Genomic DNA, 19,023 nt, shown 5'->3' with positions numbered 1-19,023 from the left:
TAGATTATTCTTATGAAATACCCTCTCCCCTCCTAAATGTTCTTCCATAACATTCAGTTCTAGATAAAGGTGAGGAATGGGTAGCACAACCTTTTGAATATCACCATTGGGAGATCTTTGACACTTTTAAAGATGTTATGGTAAAAAGCGTTTCATTGGTAGAAGATGGTAAAGTAAACATAGCAGTTAATTTAAATTTAATATGTAGTGGCCAGTGGCAATCACTTTTACATATCTTAAGTTACTTCTTAAAAAAACAGATTGATTAACTCTTTCAAATTGCCTTTTCTCAGCGATGCTTCAAGCGTTAACATTATTAGATATATGCAAGTTTTATTTTTAAGATCATTTGAGGTGCAATGTTCATTCCTGTCCCGAATCTCTTCTCCGCCCATAATCAGTTGTTATGAGCACCATCCTGGTTGCGTGAAAGCCATAAAGTTAGCTTCAAGCTGTGGTTCAGCCTCTCTTCCTGCACTGGAGGTAGTCAAATCCTTCCTTTGGAGGTCCCCAAATCACCTTTAGATTTTCTCATCTTTCTCCAATATTTTTGCAGCTCTGATGGCTCGTCTTAATATTATTTTACATTTTTCTAGGTTTTGAACCTGCTTGTGTGACCTAGTTTTAATGTACAGTATGAAATAACCAATGGTGATTAAGAAATGTCTATTTTAAAATGTTTTATTGTCAAATGCACCTTTTATTTCGGGCTATGTAAATTGCCCTTACTGTTGTTAAACTTAAAACTGCTGAACTGTTCCGCCCTGTTCAGCCAACATCATGTGATGTTATTGCTTTATTTTTGGTGTCTTACCTAGAGAAGAATGCATAGTTGCATGTTATTCCCCCATCAGTTTTCCCTGTGGACGCATACGACCATGAATAATAGCAGCAGTTAATGCCATAAGTGTCCTGGAAAAACATGCATCTTTACGGTTATCTATTAAGGACTTGTAAAAAAAATAAAAAATAAAAACCTATCTAAAAATACAATCTAACAGGGGCGAGATTCAGGTTTCATCTATGCATTTTTAACATTTAAAATGAATCTCTGTTTCCATGCTTTTGTTTTAACGGACAATTGTTGGTATATTCTTGGTTTTTCCAGGACCCCCCCCCCCCCAAAAAAAATAGATTTATCCTTCACCCTTGATTTGATTTGCACATGTCTTCTGGCTGGTTCAGATGACGGACACGTTGAAAATCACCTCTTAAATTCGTATCATAATTATACCTATTTATGTCATAGTACTAGGAATATGAAATGGAACTGGTTTTGAGAAAAAATATATCGTGCATAATTTCGCTTTTATTCATTAATCCGAGGATGTTTATATTATCATTTTTGTCTCAGTGTTGAAGGGGAATTTGGAATAGAAATGATTGATTTTTGTGAAATACATTTTTTTTTTCTTTTATAGCTAATTGTTGTCGTCATCATAGGTTATTTATATTTTAATTCATTGTCAATTAGTTGTTCCTCGAAATGGTTTGAAATCAACAAATCGGTTTATGGTGTTGTGTTTTGTCTTTATTTTAGACTGTTACCAACATTACATTTGAATTTTTTTCTTTCTCATTAGGCACATTTTCACATGTTTATTTCTTTGTATTCAAAGTTGATTTGGCAAAGAATTAAACTTGATCTTGGCTCGACTAACACGCGTTGCTGTCTTCATCCAAGCATATAAATACATTGTTTATAATGAATTGTTATTGAAAATATTTGTAATGTCCTTGTTGACGTTTAAAACACCATTACATTGTCAAATTGGTTCGTCAAATAATTTATAGTCAAACAAAATGTTTAATCCACAAAAAATATATATATATTTACCAGGAATATCTTGGCTCATGGTCTTTTGAAATTAATTCAAACACGCTTACCGGTACATACTTTTGTAGATCATTTTTACTTATTGATAAATGCCTTGTATTTGAAATAATATGAAGCGAAGGGTTAACTCTGAGTACAATGTCTACATTTACAAAAACACCAAAGAGATAAAATATCAATGGAACATTCCGGCAGACATCAACCAGGTTACATGGTACATAAACACCCACGCACACACACACACGCCTAATTTGTAATCTCTAACCACTACAGAGCGATGGACTAGACCGCGCATGACGCCAATGAACCTTCAAAACCACAACCTGCACGTTTATAGCAAATTGGCTGATGACGTCACAAAGCACCTTATTCTAAAACTCATCTCCTTTCATGACCCCGACCGAAAGGTTTCGAACGTTGGCGTGTGCGTGAAGCACGAAGGTTCAGCTACTTTCGGTCAAATTTAAACGGTTTTCCACTATTTTCTGAATGTGGATCGATTTGGATGAAACGTCAACCAGGAGAAGGCTGTGACGTCCTGGTTCTAACGACACCTCAGCCGTGTCTGTAGCTCCAGTGGTCGTCCTGTTCAGGACACTTTTAGCCCAGAGTGTAATACATATCCCCAAATAAAATTGTCTGTCTGTCTATCTGTGTCTCTCTCTCTCTCTCTCACACACACACACACACACACACACACACACAAAGTTAGGGATATTTGGCTTTCGGGTGAAATTTCAGGATGAACCTAAGATGCACTATAACCTTTACAGGTGAACTTAATTTGACCTTCTCTAAACTTTTGAATGCACATGTCCAACTGTTCAATGTTTCAGTACTTTTTGCACAACCTGCTGTTCTCTAACAAGGAGCTGAACGGCAAAATTCACAACAGGTGTTTGATCCATGAATGGACCAATACATTTCCTGGTTCAATTAGAATTGGTATTTAAACAGTCCTCTTCATCATGCTGTTCACATTTTGACATCATGAGACCAAGACGACACCTAACAACTGATCAACAGTACCTCGCCATTGCGAGGCTTCAAACAGGATGTTCTCAGAGGGAAGTGGCCACTGAGCTTAGAGTGTCACAGAGTGTCATCAGCAGGTTGCAACAGAGATACAGAGACACTGGAAGAGTCACAGAAAGGCATAGAAGTGGACGTCCTTTGGCCACATCCCACTCTGATGACGGCTTCATTGTGAACAGTGCCCTGCGGAAGCGGATGATGATGCCACTCAACCCCAGGCACATTTAAGGGAGGTGAGAGGCACCTAAGTGTCACATCAGACCATTCGAAACCCTTGACATCAGCGCGGTCTGCGTGCTAGACGACCTGCAAGGGTACCTGACCACACCACCAGGCACAGGCATCATCGTCTTGCACGGGCCAGGGAGCATTTACGCTGGACGAGGGACCAGTGGGCCTCAGCGCTGTTCTCTGATGAAAGTCGATTCACGTTGAGCAGAAATGATGGCCACCAACGATGTTGGAGACGTCAAGGAGGGCGCTATGCATCAGCCACTGTTGTCACCAGACGAGCCTTTGGTGGTGGTGGTGTTACAGTGTGGGCAGGGGTGTCTAGTCAATACAGAACTGCCCTACACTTTGTGAATGGTACAGTGACAAGCCCATACTACCTGAATAACCTCATTAATCCAGTCATTGTGCCCCTGCATGAACAACACAGGCCTAACTTCATCTTCATGGACGACAGTGCTCCAGCTCATGGAGGTGGCATCATTAGGGAACGGCTGCTGGAGACTGGGGCACCTCAAATGGAGTGGCCTACACTTTCTCCAGACCTGGGGGAAAAACAAAACAAAAAAAATAATTAAAAAAAAAAAAAATAAATAAATAAAAAAAATTATATATATATATATATATATATATATATATATAGATATAGATATAGATATATATATATATATATATATATATATATAGATATATATATATATATATAGATATATATATATAGATATATATATATATATATATAGATATATATATATATATATATAGATATATATATAGATATATATATATGTGGTTTTTTTTCTTTGCAATCTGCAGAAAAGTACAAGTACAGTCAAATAAGCGCGTGCGGGCTTTTCGTGACTTCCGCACTGACGTCACGACGTAAACCCGGAAGTAAACACTGCGCACCTCACTCACGTGGAGCAGAGAACCGACCGCTGACATGTCGGTGAAGGTGCAGCGCTTTGTCAGCGCGGGGCGAGGGAACGGGCTGCGCTGCGCCGGCAGCGTGAAAGCAGGGGAGCTGCTCTACTCCGCACCGCCGCTGGCCTGCTGCGTTTCCAACAAACTCACCCGAGACGTTTGCCACAGCTGCTTCCAACGGTGAGACGGTTCTTGATTCGAGTCCGGGCCGTGAAGCGTTGCGGTTTGTCACTGTTCTCCTGGTGCGGTCGTGCAGCCTCGTCGCCGCTCTCGTCTTGCGCCGAGGACGACGGGACGCTTCTCCCGTCTGTTCTCCGGGAGCTTCAAGCCGTCGAGCAGTTTGCTCGTACGCTTGTTTTTTGTTCTTGTTTTTTCTTTTTTTTCGTTGGGCCGCCGGATGGCGCCATAGTTCTTCCCACGTTCCCAGCGGCGTCAAGGTGCAGCGCAGACAAAACCGTCTCGATTTTTTTTTTTTTTTTTTTTTTTTCTCCCCAGTTATGACGACAACCTACATTTATGCGTGGATTTTGTTTGAACTCTTTGCCTTCCTTTGTAAATGCAACTAGTTTGCATTTCTTGATTGAGTGTCTACAGGGCCGGGTTGCCATATCCTCAGCCATACCAAGATGCATTCCAGCAAGACACTTTGTATTAATGAAAATATCTTGCATTAATGAGCCGGCATGTTGATGGATCTATTAAATTGGCTTATTTGAAAAGGGTCCTTCATCAGAAACTTTAATAAATAGCCACTGCAAGAGATAAAAGGGGAGATGGGTTTTTGACGCGTGTGCGTGTGTGTGGAAGATGTAAAACTTAAAAGCACTGAAAGATAAAGGGACTCAAAGCATGCATATGGACATCCGAAAATTGGTAAATGGCAGAAACTGGGTTTGGGGGTGGGTGTAGACTGGCTCTATACAGTACATTGTCACCAGTGATTGAAAATGATTAGAAATACATTAATGTTTTTTCCCTCCCATTTTTCGTTTACTTACTCTTTTTTATTTCCCACACATTTCTTATTTTCTTGGTCCTACCATGCATTTAATCATATGTCAATTTCCAGTTTTCCTCATGCGACTACTCATTATAATTTATGTCCCACTGTCCTGAGACAGAAAATCCAGGGTCAGATCAAAATAAGCCTAAAATAAGCCAGCTAACCAATAAATCCTGCTTGTGAAACAAGCACAAAGCAGTATAACAAAATGACCCATGGGAGAAATTATGTTTGGGTCCATGTGTAGTTGTGTGACTAGGATTCTGTAGATTTGTCTTTTTATCCCCCCCACGTGCACGCATGCACGCACATACACACACACAGTAAATGTACAGGAAGATGTTATCGCCTGCCGGGCATTGCTGCCTGTCACACCTCCTCCGGTGCCCATGGGTCAGCTGCAGGGTCATCAGCCAGAAACCACCATTCACCAACGTTTCGCTCCTTTAATTCTGGAACGTCTCCTGGTGGCGGAGCAGTGACAGGGACGTCTCCCTGTCACCCCCTGCAGCTGATAGTTGTTCTCCCCTGCGGCTGTTGTCTGGGGTTAGGTGTTCTTTCCCCAACACCTATCCTTCCTCCTCAGCCAGAGCCAAGAGCTCCCTTTCTCAGCCTCCTCTGCCAGGTCCTTTGTTGCCCTCTTTAGCCTCCCTCCGGTCACTCCTGCATCCCTCAAGAGGCGTGTGGTTAACAACCCCAAAAACCCTCGGCATCCGACCTCCACTGGGTAGATGGTAGCCTTCCAGCCAGCCTCCCGGCACTCAGCAGCCGGCTCTGAGTACTTGGCCTTCTTCCGTTCAAAGGCGGCCTCAATCCCCTCCTCCAGTGGTACTGTGAGCTCGATGAGGTGCACAGATCTTGCCTTGGTTGACCACACAACTATGTCTGGTCGGACCGGAGCTGCCTGTCGAGGTCAACCCTCGTGTTCCACTCCTGGTCGGGGGAGAAGGGCCTTGGTTTTTCTGTTGGCCTGCTGTTTCTCCTTACCCCTCCTTCCGAGACAAAACAGTCGTTCTCTTTACTCAGCAGGCGGCATTCTTTTGTTCACATTCTGGTACAATCTTTAATTAAGGCTTCCATTGCATCACTGTCTTGGAAGGTATCCTGTGTCTGCTGCCAGAGACAAGTTTCAGTCAGTCTTCTAGTTAGTCAAGTAGTTGCAAACATATGTGTGAGACCGTTGAATGAGCAAAGCTCTACTTCTACTCAACACCTATCATTTAAGCGCTCTACAGTATCCTCCCAAACTGTGCAACAAAGCTCCCTCTGGTCATTTCTTGTTAGATTAATTTTAGAAATACCCATGGTGCATGAAATAGAGCTTGACTTATTGTTTATATTCACATTAAATGGTACTGATACATTACCTGTCCTCCAAAACAAGCACAGCAGATATTCGAGCAGTTTAATAAAATGAAAATGGCTTCTCTGCAAACCATAGCATTTTTTTGAATGTATGTTTGTATTTGTCAACATTATTTATGCTGTGGAAACGTTACTTTGTATGTCATGTTCATTTATTTACTAAAAGGTGATTGGAACAATGTAGTAATATATAGTGTTCAGCGTATTTCTTCTTTAGGGAGCCATTTTAACACCATTCCCTCATGTTAACCTGTACTAGACATGTCCTAGTTTTTTTTCCCATTTCTCAGAGGTCCCCTGTCCTCTGGAAAGCCAATGCCCCCAATTTCCTCACCATTATGTCATGGCCTGCCACAACTCTCCATTCCAATTTGTTGCTGGGGGTCCATTAAATTAGATTCATATATGGTATCCAGATAGTGTTTTTTAAAATATGACCAATCTTCTGAGTTACTTTGGTGATTCATTTCTAACCATACAGACTCATTTAGCAACTTCACAGAAATTGTTGCATTGCTTAATTTGCTAAATAATTATACAGACAACAAAAAGCAGCCTGGCGGGGGTGGCTGTTGCACGATGAAGATGGTGTTTAAATTAGGGAATGATATTTAGGAAGTGATACATTGCTGGCAGGTGTCCTTTAGAATGACAAGGCTTCTTCTCTTTAGACGCAGGAGGCCTCCCACAGTGTCAGCTGGATACTGCTCCTATCTTTTAGAGATATTGGGGCTCAAATTCATTAAACATGTGGTTTAAAAAGATCAGAAACTGTAATGTATTTAATTGTATTAAATTGTATTTAATCTAACATTAAAGGCCAGAATTGAAACCAAATATCACCATCATAATCAAATCCCTGCATTGGCTTCCTGTAGGACTTGGTCTATTGTATATTTTGTTGAAATCAACATATTACTGTATAATGGTTGTGTTGTCCAATTTACTGTAACCATGTTAGGAAGATGATACCAAAATGTTTCACAATATGATGTTAGAAATTCATATTTCTTTCTTGGGATGTACAGATTTATTGGCTGTACATCAGTATCGGCCGATATTTACTTTTTTGACTGCAATCAGCCTATCGACATTTACTGATGGCAGTGGCCGATGTTTAGCCAGTGTTTCCCACACATACTTTACTTGGGCGGGTCACCCAGGTATATTAATGGCCGCCAAAGTATATTTGGCGACCCATTTTTGCATTCCTCACTTATTTTTTTTTATTTGTCTGAGATAATGACGCCATCGACGATTTTGAAAGACGCGGACATGGCTCTCTGCAGCGCTCAAAGCAGGAAGTGACGCTGCATTCATGGGAACACTAAAAACATTGGCATCGGCTGTCGGCCAAATTGTAGCATTGAAACATACATGTAGCTCCAGTAGACTGCTCCTGTTACTGCCAGCATAGTTCCCTGGTCACCAATTAGCTTATCCCAGTCTCGATCTGCACCCAAAAAGGTTGCTGTCCATGTCCGTATAGCAAATCATTTATCATGGACCACCCTGTTCAGACAGCTCAGCAGAGCTGAGCCACATCCAATCATATACTGTACATAGCTCAGCCAATGCGCTCTTCAGCTCAGATCTTCAGCGCACGCATTGCTGTGGTGAAGGGAAAGTGAGCGGTGACCAAATAATAACCTGACGTCAAGAGATCAAGTTATTGAAGATGACTTTACAGATGTTCATCTATTCAAATGCAGTGAGCGTCAATGTCCCTGATGGAACAGCTCATTTCTCCCGTTGAAGAAGAGAGTTAGAAAAGTGAAGTGAGGACGTGGGAGAGAGGGGAACCGACCCAAGGGCCAAGGCCAGCAAAGTCTAGACGGGCTGTGTTGATGTTGATGTTGAACGGTGGGTTCAGAATAAGCATTTAGGTCATTGATCACCAAAACACATGTATTTATTAGACGTCCCTTGGCTTAGAATACTGATCTGTGAACAGTATGTTTAAAAAGGCATGACTGAGGATGTAAAAATACGTTTGCAATTATTACATTTCACTGCATATTTGTATGAAAGTATGTATATGTATGTGACAAATAAACATCTTGAATCAAGGAAGGGAGGAAAGATCATTTGCACTACAACATGTTGAAAAATATTAAATATATTATATAAGTCATAGTCATACAATCCTGCACATGCCCCTGAACCCTTGATCGTTAGATATTCCATTGGTTCAGATCTTTACTCAGGAGGAAATTTGAGAGACTCGACCCTTTGGGATTGTAATGACTATCACTTGAGTATCTGAAGAATGTTTGTGTGTTGCATTATTGATCAGAGCTTCTCAAGGGCTCTTTGCCGTTTTGTTAAGATTTTTTGTTTAGATCGCACACACACACACACACACACACACACACACACACACACACACAGATTTAGGATATCTGGCTACAAGCCAAGAAAATGTTTCTTGACATATATTCAATATTTCATAAAACATACACGGCCCCCTGCTATGACAGCTTTGTTTGTCTCTTGCTTGATTTGTTTCTCACTGTAGTACACACACACACATACACACAGACACACACAGACACACTGAGATAAAGTCATGGCAATAGAAATCAATAATGAATTAGTTTGTGTCGCAAGGCAGGCTGCCAATGAACTCCATTATTTTTCAGTTGACTTAGGGCAAACACGTGTGTTCATGTTGTCCAAAGTATGTTTTTTGGACATTGAATAAATGTCCAGGCTTGACTCACCCTTGCAACACACACTCTAGGAGGCCAAAAGCCGATATTTGTCTCGGAGATGAGAGCTGCATAAAGGCTGTACATATGTTATGAGTGATAAATGAGGAAAGATACACACATACAAACCAGCCGGGGTGAAACCGGAGGCAAAAAAAGACATCCGCAGTTCTTCAAGATAAAGTGTGTTGGAAGGAGATGGAGGTATAGAGGACAAAGTGCTGGAGTGGCGGGGTATAAGTCAGACAAGGTCAGAATTGACATAGTAAAAAGTGTATCCAAGAGAAGAGGAAATAGAGAGGGACTGAATGGAAAGATACAGATGAAGAGGCGAAGACAGATATGATAGATAAATAGAAGCAGTGGAAAACAGTCGGGAAAAGAGATTCATATTAGCAGAAAAATGGCAGTGGAAATTACAAAGCAGAGAGTTTGTGGAGGAGAATGTGTGTGTGTGTGTGTGTGTGTGTGTGTGTGTGTGTGTGTGTGTGTGTGTGTGTGTGTGTGTGTGTGTGTGTGTGTGTGTGTGTGTGTGTGTGTGTGTGTGTGTGTGTGTGTGTGTGTGCGCGCACACACACACTGCACGGCACCGATAACGAACATAAAGGTCACACACACACAGGGGGGAAAAAAAAAATATTTATTTTTTCTCTTTCTTCACACGCACACACACAAAACTAGGATCCATACAGATAACTTTGATGGGTGCCTGACTGGTTTTGCTGTGTGTTTGTGTGTTTGTGTGTGTGTGTGTGTGTGTGTGTCGGCCAGGCATGATGTTTGTTAGATGAGGCCTTTTGTGTTTGACACAAATCTCTCAGTTTTGAGTTTTAATGAGATGCGTTTGATGGAGAGCTACATAAAACGCTTTCCAAGGGGTCTCCGTCATTTCAGAGAATTCAAACGGAGCGATTCGTGTGAACCTTGCTTTGTTTATGTTTTGACAGTCTGTCAGTGTGAAAAGTTGTGCTCTAATTCTGGCTTGGAGGCGATGCCTTTGAGAGAGCGTTATTAAGTAGAAATTTTCTGCCTGTCAAGTACACAGATATTTACACATTTTGTCAGTATTTATTTATTGGGTTGTTCATATATTTAACAGTTTATTCATGCATTAAGGATATGCTTCATTTGCAGCACTTTGTGTTCCACTAGAGGAGGGCGCCGTTATGGTTTTTCCTCACTAATATTAATAATGGCTTTGTATGCCCATTAATCAAATACTTCCATTTCCTACTTCCCCTTTGTTGTCTACGGTGTGACAAGTGCAACAATCAAGGTAAACTCTTTTGTGGCAGCTTAGGATGGTTCAATTAACTTTTTTTTTTTTTTAAATGTACTAGAAATGGAGCTTAAAAAAAGCACAAGGCCTTGCCTGGAGAGATGTCCTTACCGTAGGCCCTTCCTGATGGTGGAATGCAACAAAAGCATTATAACGAGGGAAAATGCATTAACTGGCCAATTTAACAATATAAAACCAGTGTGCTCTGTGAGGGTTTCCCCCATTAATGATTAAACATTCATTTTAATGAACACAGACTACAATAACGCTCCACATTTAAGAAATCAACATAATTTCTGTAATGATATGGCAGTTAGTCATGGACCACTGGGTCTCGGCCAAAGGCAGCTGGTACTGTAAATAACTATTTATGAACTTAAAATAGTCTCTTCTTTTACACTAGGAACCCTGTGGCAAGCCTTTCTCAAATGAATAATTGAATGTTTATATAACTTAAAGAAAATGCTTAAATTGTCAAAGGTCAAAATCGATCCCATAAACCGAGTGGAACAATTTGATCACCCTTTAATCCCTTTCAAATATATATAACAAATATTGAGAGCTAGAATGCTGAGCTCCAGCAATTCATCTCTTTCTAATTTCCTACATCCCCTCCATCTTCATCGCTCCCAACACTCTCGCTCTCACACACACAACTCAGCATCACTATAATGCTCTCTTTATTACTGACAAACTCAATTCCAGCTATTTTTCAAATCCAGCCGCCTCTCTCAGCATACTGGTAGGCAGTGGTACATGAAGCATACAAATAGCTACTTTAGATTGAGTAGGACAGCAAAGACGCCGTTAGAGAATCTCCATTATAAAACGAGACGACGAGAGCAGGGAATCCGTTCATAAAGGCAAGTCGGCCACGTCCCCAAATTTCCCCTCTTGCCTCCCATCACCTCATCTCTCCTCATCCACTCCTCCTGTCCCACGTCCCCTTTTCCCTCCAGTTTCCCTCACTCCCTCCTCTCTTCATCTCCCCCTTCCATCTGCTTTCATTATCTCCCTCTGCCCACTTGCACATCTTTCTTGCTCTCTGTCTGTCCATCTGCCATGAGTTATTTTCTCCCTCTTATCGCCTCACCTTCAAGCCGCTTCTTTTCCGTACCGCTTTTCTTTCTCTCTTCTTCCTTACATCTGTTTCTCTCTAAACTCCTTTCTTCCCCTCCTCCTCCGTTTCCCTCCCCCCTGCTGCTGGAAACCCAGGTGGCTCAGAGCATCTGGGTGTTGCACATACAGCTGTAGCATTTGCAAATGGAGTGATTTGATATGTGTAGTAGTTGTAATTGGAATCCGCCTCACAATGCGTCATTTTCGGTATTAATCCAGTAAAACAATCGTGTGTAAATGAATTGTGTGGGTTTTTGATAATAACTTTTTTTTTTTTTTTTTTTTACATGCCAAAACGTGGGATTTTTTTCATTAGTGAGTGTCTGTGTTTGGGTACCCGTTTGTGTGTTAATTTGGTTCTGAATCCATCCGTGTTTAACGCAACACATTTCCCGTCAGCATGGTTATTAAACCATTGAGACTGGATCCAGATGCGTCCCCCCCCCCCCAGGTGTCATTGAATCACCTCCTCACAAAACCACTGAGCGTCGCAGAGATTAAAGATGGATCTATTTTATGCACAGCTGGCATCGTGCACTCCCAGCACAGCACAAGTTTAGATGACACTGATCAAAATACAGCCATGCTGCATTATATTACATGTAAGCTACTACCATGGCCATTGCCCTACAGTTTTGCCATATTGCACTGACTGTACTGACTGTATGATACTCATAGTGAACTTAGCACTGTATAAAATACAGATATAATAATGTCTAGGGCTGCCCCCTGAACATCGACGAGTCCAATCATCAGTCGGAAACCCATTAGTCGACTGAGATAGCAAGATGGCAATAACAGGATAAAGCAGATAGAAGCTCACAAAATGCACAGTGATAAAATTTCAATGAGGAATTTTAAATAATGGGAATCATAAATATACTTTTATATGTGTTCGCATCAGCGTCCGGACATGAACACGGCTCTCTGTGCGCCCTCATCGCCCAGCTACTACTAACTACTACTCCTACCGATATCGCTTATCATTGAACAGCCGAATCCAATTGGACTGACAAAATTCTGAGCCGGGTACAGCCTTAATAAGGGCTGGGGGGCTATGATCTGTAATCTCTATTATCATGTAATATGTTGTTTTCAGTGACATAACACATTTTCAGGGCTATATAATTTATTAGCCTGTGAAATGAAAAAAACAAGGCATTTATAATTTTCGATATCTGTGACCTTTCAATTTCTAGACTATCATCATGCACCCGGGATGGCGTCATGTTGTTTGTTCAATTTCTAGGCAACATGGAGTTGCCCTTGCATTATAAGTGTTTCATCTATTATTCATTTCACACATTGAACCCCACATACGTGCACCAAATGCACACCATTAGTTTTCGCGTAGGAGTGAGTCATACCATGCTGTGTTGGCCACTCAGTCTACAAATGAGCAAAATCAGTGCGGCATGACCAAGCCAGTCGAGAGACCCTCTTTAATTATAAAGACACAAACACACACTTGTGTCACCAAAGCTCAGCATACGAAACTCACTTGGGAAGGTAATTACTGTGTTTTACACACACACACACACACACACACACACACACACACACACACACACACACACACACACACACACACAACGGGACATGCTGAGGTAGGCCTTATTAGGTATCTGATGGGGTAAAATTGATCTTACACACACATAGGCCAACAAAACCCTATTTCTTCTTGCATATTAACGCAGATTTCATATTAAACCACCATTATTAATTTAAAACGGCAGACTTTATCAACTGCCTGGAACTACTGACATACACCTTTTTTGGTTTTGTAAATAAACAAGGTAAATTGGATGTAAAGCTGGCTGGGAATAAATATACTTGATTGTGACTGGGGCTGGGTGGTAATAGCAATTGGGTTATTCTCTTTCATTGACTTTTAAAGAGAATTAGTTTTGGTATTATACTGTATATCAGCACAGCAATTATATTTTAAATTGCTATGGCAGTTTTATGGCAAGGGTATTCCTTAACTAATACTAAGATGAGACAAAATCTCATGATTTTTGTCTGCAACACAAACAATGACTCCATTAGCAAACTTATTGCTGGGCAACACATAAACAGTGACTCAGAGATTCATAGAGTGAAACTTCCCAGTGCTAGTATACTGCACATTAGCGCTGAAGGAATGCTTCTTGTCCGGCCATATTACTCAACAGGAACCAAATGTTGTGTTATGTAGAATCATTATTGTGTAGAATTCTGTGTGATTATAGTTGTAACGAGAGGCTGTTTGGACTTTGAGAGAGAATATGGCCCCCTCCCTCTGACGCCCACAGTAAGACAATGATATTAGAAGATCCAACAAATCTAACAGTTGGAGCTGTCCAAGAGAGCAGACACAGCCATCGCTGGCCTTTGTCTCCTGAACCCTTCCCTTGTTGTGAACAGGAAGGGACCCCCGCCAAACTGGCTAGATCAGCAAACTGCCGGCCATTTGGCCCAGGAGATTCACATGACCTGACCTCTCTTGCCCTATAAAGGAGATCGGACTGAAAATGTATCTTAATTAATGTCTAACCACTTTAATATTTTTCACCTAAACTGCTCTTCCCATTTGGTGAGCTTGGACGGCCCCTGTGGCGAACACTGGTGTTACTCCAAACCAAGATTTCATCCGTGCCGTTAATTAGTACGATTTTCCTTCTTGTATCCCAAAGATTCATTTTTTGTGTGTTTTTTTTTCTTGCATCCCAAAGATTCATTTTTCGTTTTCCAAAGATTTACTTGCTTGTGTAATGTTACCTTCTTGCATTTCAGGGATCTAGTTATGTGCTATTCTTTTATTTTCATGATTTATTTGACAAACACAAATTGAATACTGATATTAAGCGTTGAATGAGACGGATTGTAAGAATAGGGTAGAATAGCTCGAGAAATTTAGAAATCACCAATGTAGATAGGATTTTGAACGCACTTCGAAGAAATGCCCCTTCTCCTCGGCCGGGCTACGGAATGTCTCGCGACGACTATGCTGACCTATGGCCGTTGAAGGAAGTCATTCCCTCTGAGGATAGAAAAACCCCGGAACACAATTCACTTCCTTTGTTCCCAAGGATCTCACTCTCTCTCGACCATGGCTGTTACCTGAAGGGACAAAAATATTTCAGAGATTGCAATTAAAAGAAAAAGAGGAAGCAATTCATTCAATGCTGATATACTGTATACTTTGTCTTCGTTAACAATATCAACTCAAAATAAGTGCTTATAAGAAGTTATAGTAATGGTATACATTTTGTACTTGGCTTTCACTTTACAAATGATTATATAAAGAAATCTGCCTATTTGAAGCTCACACTAAAGCTAGCCTTGTAGTCCTGCCAGTTAACTTGATAATGAAAGAGAAATATACCCTCATGTTTCTAAAATATCCTTATGTTCACTTTTTTGTTATTATTTATACACCCCACATCTGGTGTGTGTGTGTGTGTGTGTGTGTGTGTGTGTGTGTGTGTGTGTGTGTGTGTGTGTGTGTGTGTGTGTGTGTGTGTGTGTGTGTGTGTGTGTGTGTGTGTGTGTGTGTGTGTGTGTGTGTGTGTATAAAGAGTGTGCTTGTGTACTCTCTCATCTGCATCATCGTTCTCTGTAGACAGTACACTCATTGGCCGGGAGGTAGTCGCCATAACAACAACAGCTGTAGTGCAACTGCATGTTGCTCACCATGGTAACTGCATATATTAGGCCATTGTTATTTTCCTTTCATTCTGCTTACCTTCCAATTTCTCATTCAGTCTGGTGGCCAGAGAGAGGGAGAGAGAGAGATCTCGATCGATCAATCGATCAGCCTCAACATTAAAACCACCACTAATATTTTGCGTAGCTCCCCCTCATACCGCCAAAACAGCTCTGACCCGTGGAGGCATGGACTCCACAAGACCTCTGAAGGTGTCCTGTGGTATCTGGCACCAAGACATTAGCAGCATATCCTTTAAGTCCTGTAAGTTGTGAGGTGGGGCCCCCATGGATCAGGCTTGTTGTTCCAGCACATCCCACAGATGCTCATCTAAACCTAACTCCAGCCATCCACATGATTTCAAAGAAAATGTGATTCATCAAACCAAGCCACCTTCTTCCATTGCTCCATGGTCCAGTTCTGATGCTCACGTGCCAATTGAGAACAATCTTTAATGGTCACACAGCACACCACACTACAACACATGCACGCACGCACACACACACATGCACATGCTTTGGATGGTGGCCGGTGATGGTGAAATGAGGCCTCTGCGTTTAACCCATCCTGGCTTGTCCTTCCTCCGGGGGCACAGCCAGGAGCAGTGGGCAGCATTCGTGGACGCGCCCGGGGACCTGGTGATGAGTGTCCATCACTGGTCAGACGATGATGGGTGCATGTTTTTGGGGGGCGTCCTTACTGACGTTAGGTGGAGGAAACCCCATGTGAGCACAGCTAGAACATGCAAAGTCCACACAGAAAGGCTCCTATTTGGGAGATAACCCACACGCAATAATGAGCCATGGGCGACAATGATCCTGTCACTGGTTCAGCGGTTGTCCTTCCTTGGAACACTTTTGGTCGGTACTAACCACTCCATACCGGAAACGCCCCACAAGACCTGCTGTTTTGAGATGCTCTGACCCAGTCGTCTAGCCATCACAAATTGGCCCTTGTCAAAGTCAGGCTCAGATCCTTATGCTTGCCCATTATTTATATATATATATATATATATATATATATATATATATATATATATATATATATATAATTTACGTTTTAATGGTTCAAGTGTTATGATTTGGTACAGGTAGAAAATGTTAACAAATTGCAAAAAAAAAGCTGATGACTGTAGTGATAGGTTTCTTCAGAGTAGAACAATGGCTTTTTTTTTTATTTATCGCTGTATTTATTTGTTTGTTCAGTCTGGTTGAGGAAAGGGTATATCAAGCCTGCTGTGGTCCACATCAGTTGAAATACATTGATACCAACTGAACGGGATTCCTGTGGCTGGCTGCTGGCAGGTCTGCCGGGCACTTACAGTTTGAATTATGTGTCCCCATGGATCTGCTGAGGCTTAGCAGAGCCTGCCTCCGTTTCAGTTTGGACTGATAATATCTATAGTTATTGTTTTGGGTCAAATACTATAGCTATGAGGCACCTATACTGTGGGTGGCTGCCCTGCTTCTGCTGGGTCTCACCATGACAAGAATAGCAATATGTTTCCTATATGTTTTCATGAGCCTGGCTCCCACGATGGGGGACCATAAATTTCCCATTGGGTTCCAGACTGAAAAGGTTGCTCTAGACATGAGACACCGCAATATTTCCTCATGACAAACACACAGGGACAGACCCCCCCACCACACACACACACACACACACACACACACACACACACACACACACACACACACACACACACACACACACACACACACACACACACACAAACACACACAAACACGCGTGCGCACACGCATGTACCACAGGGGGTATATTCACAAAGAAAAAGAATGAGTGAATGAAACCCATAAATAACCTATTTCTCTTTTTTCTGACAAAAAAGAGCTATGGTAGAAAATAGAGAGGTGACAAAAGGAGGGGAGAGGAGAAAGGAGATTTAGAGAGGTTTAAGATTGTTGATGGTGTGTCTGCGCGTGCGTGTGTGTGTGGTGGGGGGGGGGCTCACTGCCGAGGTGTGTAAAGAGGGAAAATAAGTAAATTAGAGAGGATGAGAGGATGGGGGAGGAAATAACAAAAGAGATGATAGGTTAACAAGTGCATTTTGGGTAATTCCCAAAGCTTTCAGAGGCATTTAGCCAAAGGCAACAGTAGAGTCTAGTCACAGAAACTGATGGATGGTCCTAGGAAACACTTAACTCCTGTCTCTCGTGTGTGTGTGTGTGTGTGTGTGTGTGTGTGTGTGTGTGTGTGTGTGTGTGTGTGTGTGTGTGTGTGTGTGTGTGTGTGTGTGTGTGTGTGGAGCAAGAAAGGTTGTGTGTATGCTTGTATATGCCCCCAAGGCTGCCATAATATTCTCTCGATAGTATTCCATAACATGTACAATTGAATTTTTTCTTTCATATAGAGCACAGTGAGCCCAGGGTTAATGTATTGTGCATCCATCATAGGATCTTGTCCATAACGTCACTGTGTTTGTGAGCTTAATGTTGTCCATGGTCAGATTTCATTACCGCACAGCCCTTGTTTATCTTTCTACTGTTTCCCATCCCTCTTGCTCTCTCGCAGTCTCTCTCCCTCTTCTCTGCTCTCTCTCATACTATGGAAGTTGTTATTGGACTTTTATATTTGTAACCCACAGAAGACAATCGACAAATGTGTACCATGATCCACAAATATCTCGCTATCCACAAATAGTGAGTGAGTATTTTTTTATTTGTGTTGCATAAAGTCATATCCACAAAAATACAGAGCGATTTGCAAATACGCACAACTTACTCTGTAAACACGTATTTTAATTTTACACAAAAATGTCATAGGTTTCATAAATGTAGATAGTTTCACCACAACAAATACATATAAATGCATGTGCAACGGGTTTTACAAATTTGTGGATCGCTTCCTGCCACATGACATTTGTGACTTCCCTCCTTTTTTTCTCAGATTTGTACTGCAGCAGATCTGTTGAAAAAAGTCCACAAATGTGTACCGTGACGGTTCTTTTGGTCATTCCATTTCCCTCTCAGAAATGGGTATTTAAAAAACAGAAAATAAGTAGTTATTTGGATTTTTGTTTTAGAATACAAAAATTTAAGAAGGGAATGCTGTTTTTAGACCAAGGTTCTGAACCGTAAGCCCTTCCCTGTAATACCATGCCCACGGTATAAATTCATGTTGCAAAATTGAAGATATACACTTTAATTCACCCCCCACCTTATGTTGCCACTGCAAAGTAGCAGGCAGCCAAATGTTTAAAAAAAAATCCATCCAATGAGTAATTTCCCCAAGCGCTGCATCCCGCCATCTTTGTTTTACACTTGCTTCCATGCATGCGAAAGTAATGTAAAGCAGCGTGTCATAAAATATTGGCGTAAAGCAGTATCACTACAGTATGTTTGTTTCAAATCAGCAGCAGAACTGCTTTACGGATGGAATACAGACTATGAATGGACTGACCCCACACTCTGTATGTTTTGTATAACTTTGTATGCAATGGACATGGTAAGCATAACCCCCCCCAACAAAACAAAAAGCAACAGGACATGATGAACAGCTTAAATAACGGTGACTCCAAGCTACGTCCAGAGCCCTTTTAGATCCGAATCAACAAACTAAATTTGTTGTAAATGCCCACAATAATGTTGATACCAATGATCCTGACAATAAAGAGTCTAATTTTAAATTACTTTTTCATGTTCTGTCCTTTTTTTAATAGAAATGTATATATTTTTAAGAAATGTACGAGGTGCACAATTACTAAATCCTGTATCTCACTTTGTTTTTCTCTCTAGATGTGAGTCCTTGTGCAGGTGCTCCCAGTGTAAGATGGCTCGCTACTGTAACGTTGCCTGCCAGGTATTATGTGTG

At 41.4% G+C, this 19,023-nt stretch overlaps 1 protein-coding gene across 1 annotated transcript in view; it reads left to right on the top strand.

The window, feature by feature from the left end:
• Positions 1-4,046: 4,046 nt before the first annotated feature.
• The window catches only part of smyd3 (SET and MYND domain containing 3), a gene marked incomplete at its 5' end in the record, with an annotated part of 78,484 nt that continues 63,507 nt past the window's right edge, over positions 4,047-19,023 (top strand). The window contains 2 exons of the mRNA XM_079997233.1: positions 4,047-4,207; positions 18,948-19,011. Coding sequence (XP_079853359.1) covers positions 4,047-4,207; positions 18,948-19,011 — 225 coding nt within the window. The remainder of the gene's footprint in view (positions 4,208-18,947; positions 19,012-19,023) is intronic.

Source organism: Zeus faber (genome assembly GCF_960531495.2).
Source record: "Zeus faber genome assembly, chromosome: 3".
In the NCBI taxonomy this organism is placed as follows: domain Eukaryota; kingdom Metazoa; phylum Chordata; class Actinopteri; order Zeiformes; family Zeidae; genus Zeus; species Zeus faber.
This window is presented reverse-complemented; position numbering and strand designations above follow the sequence as displayed.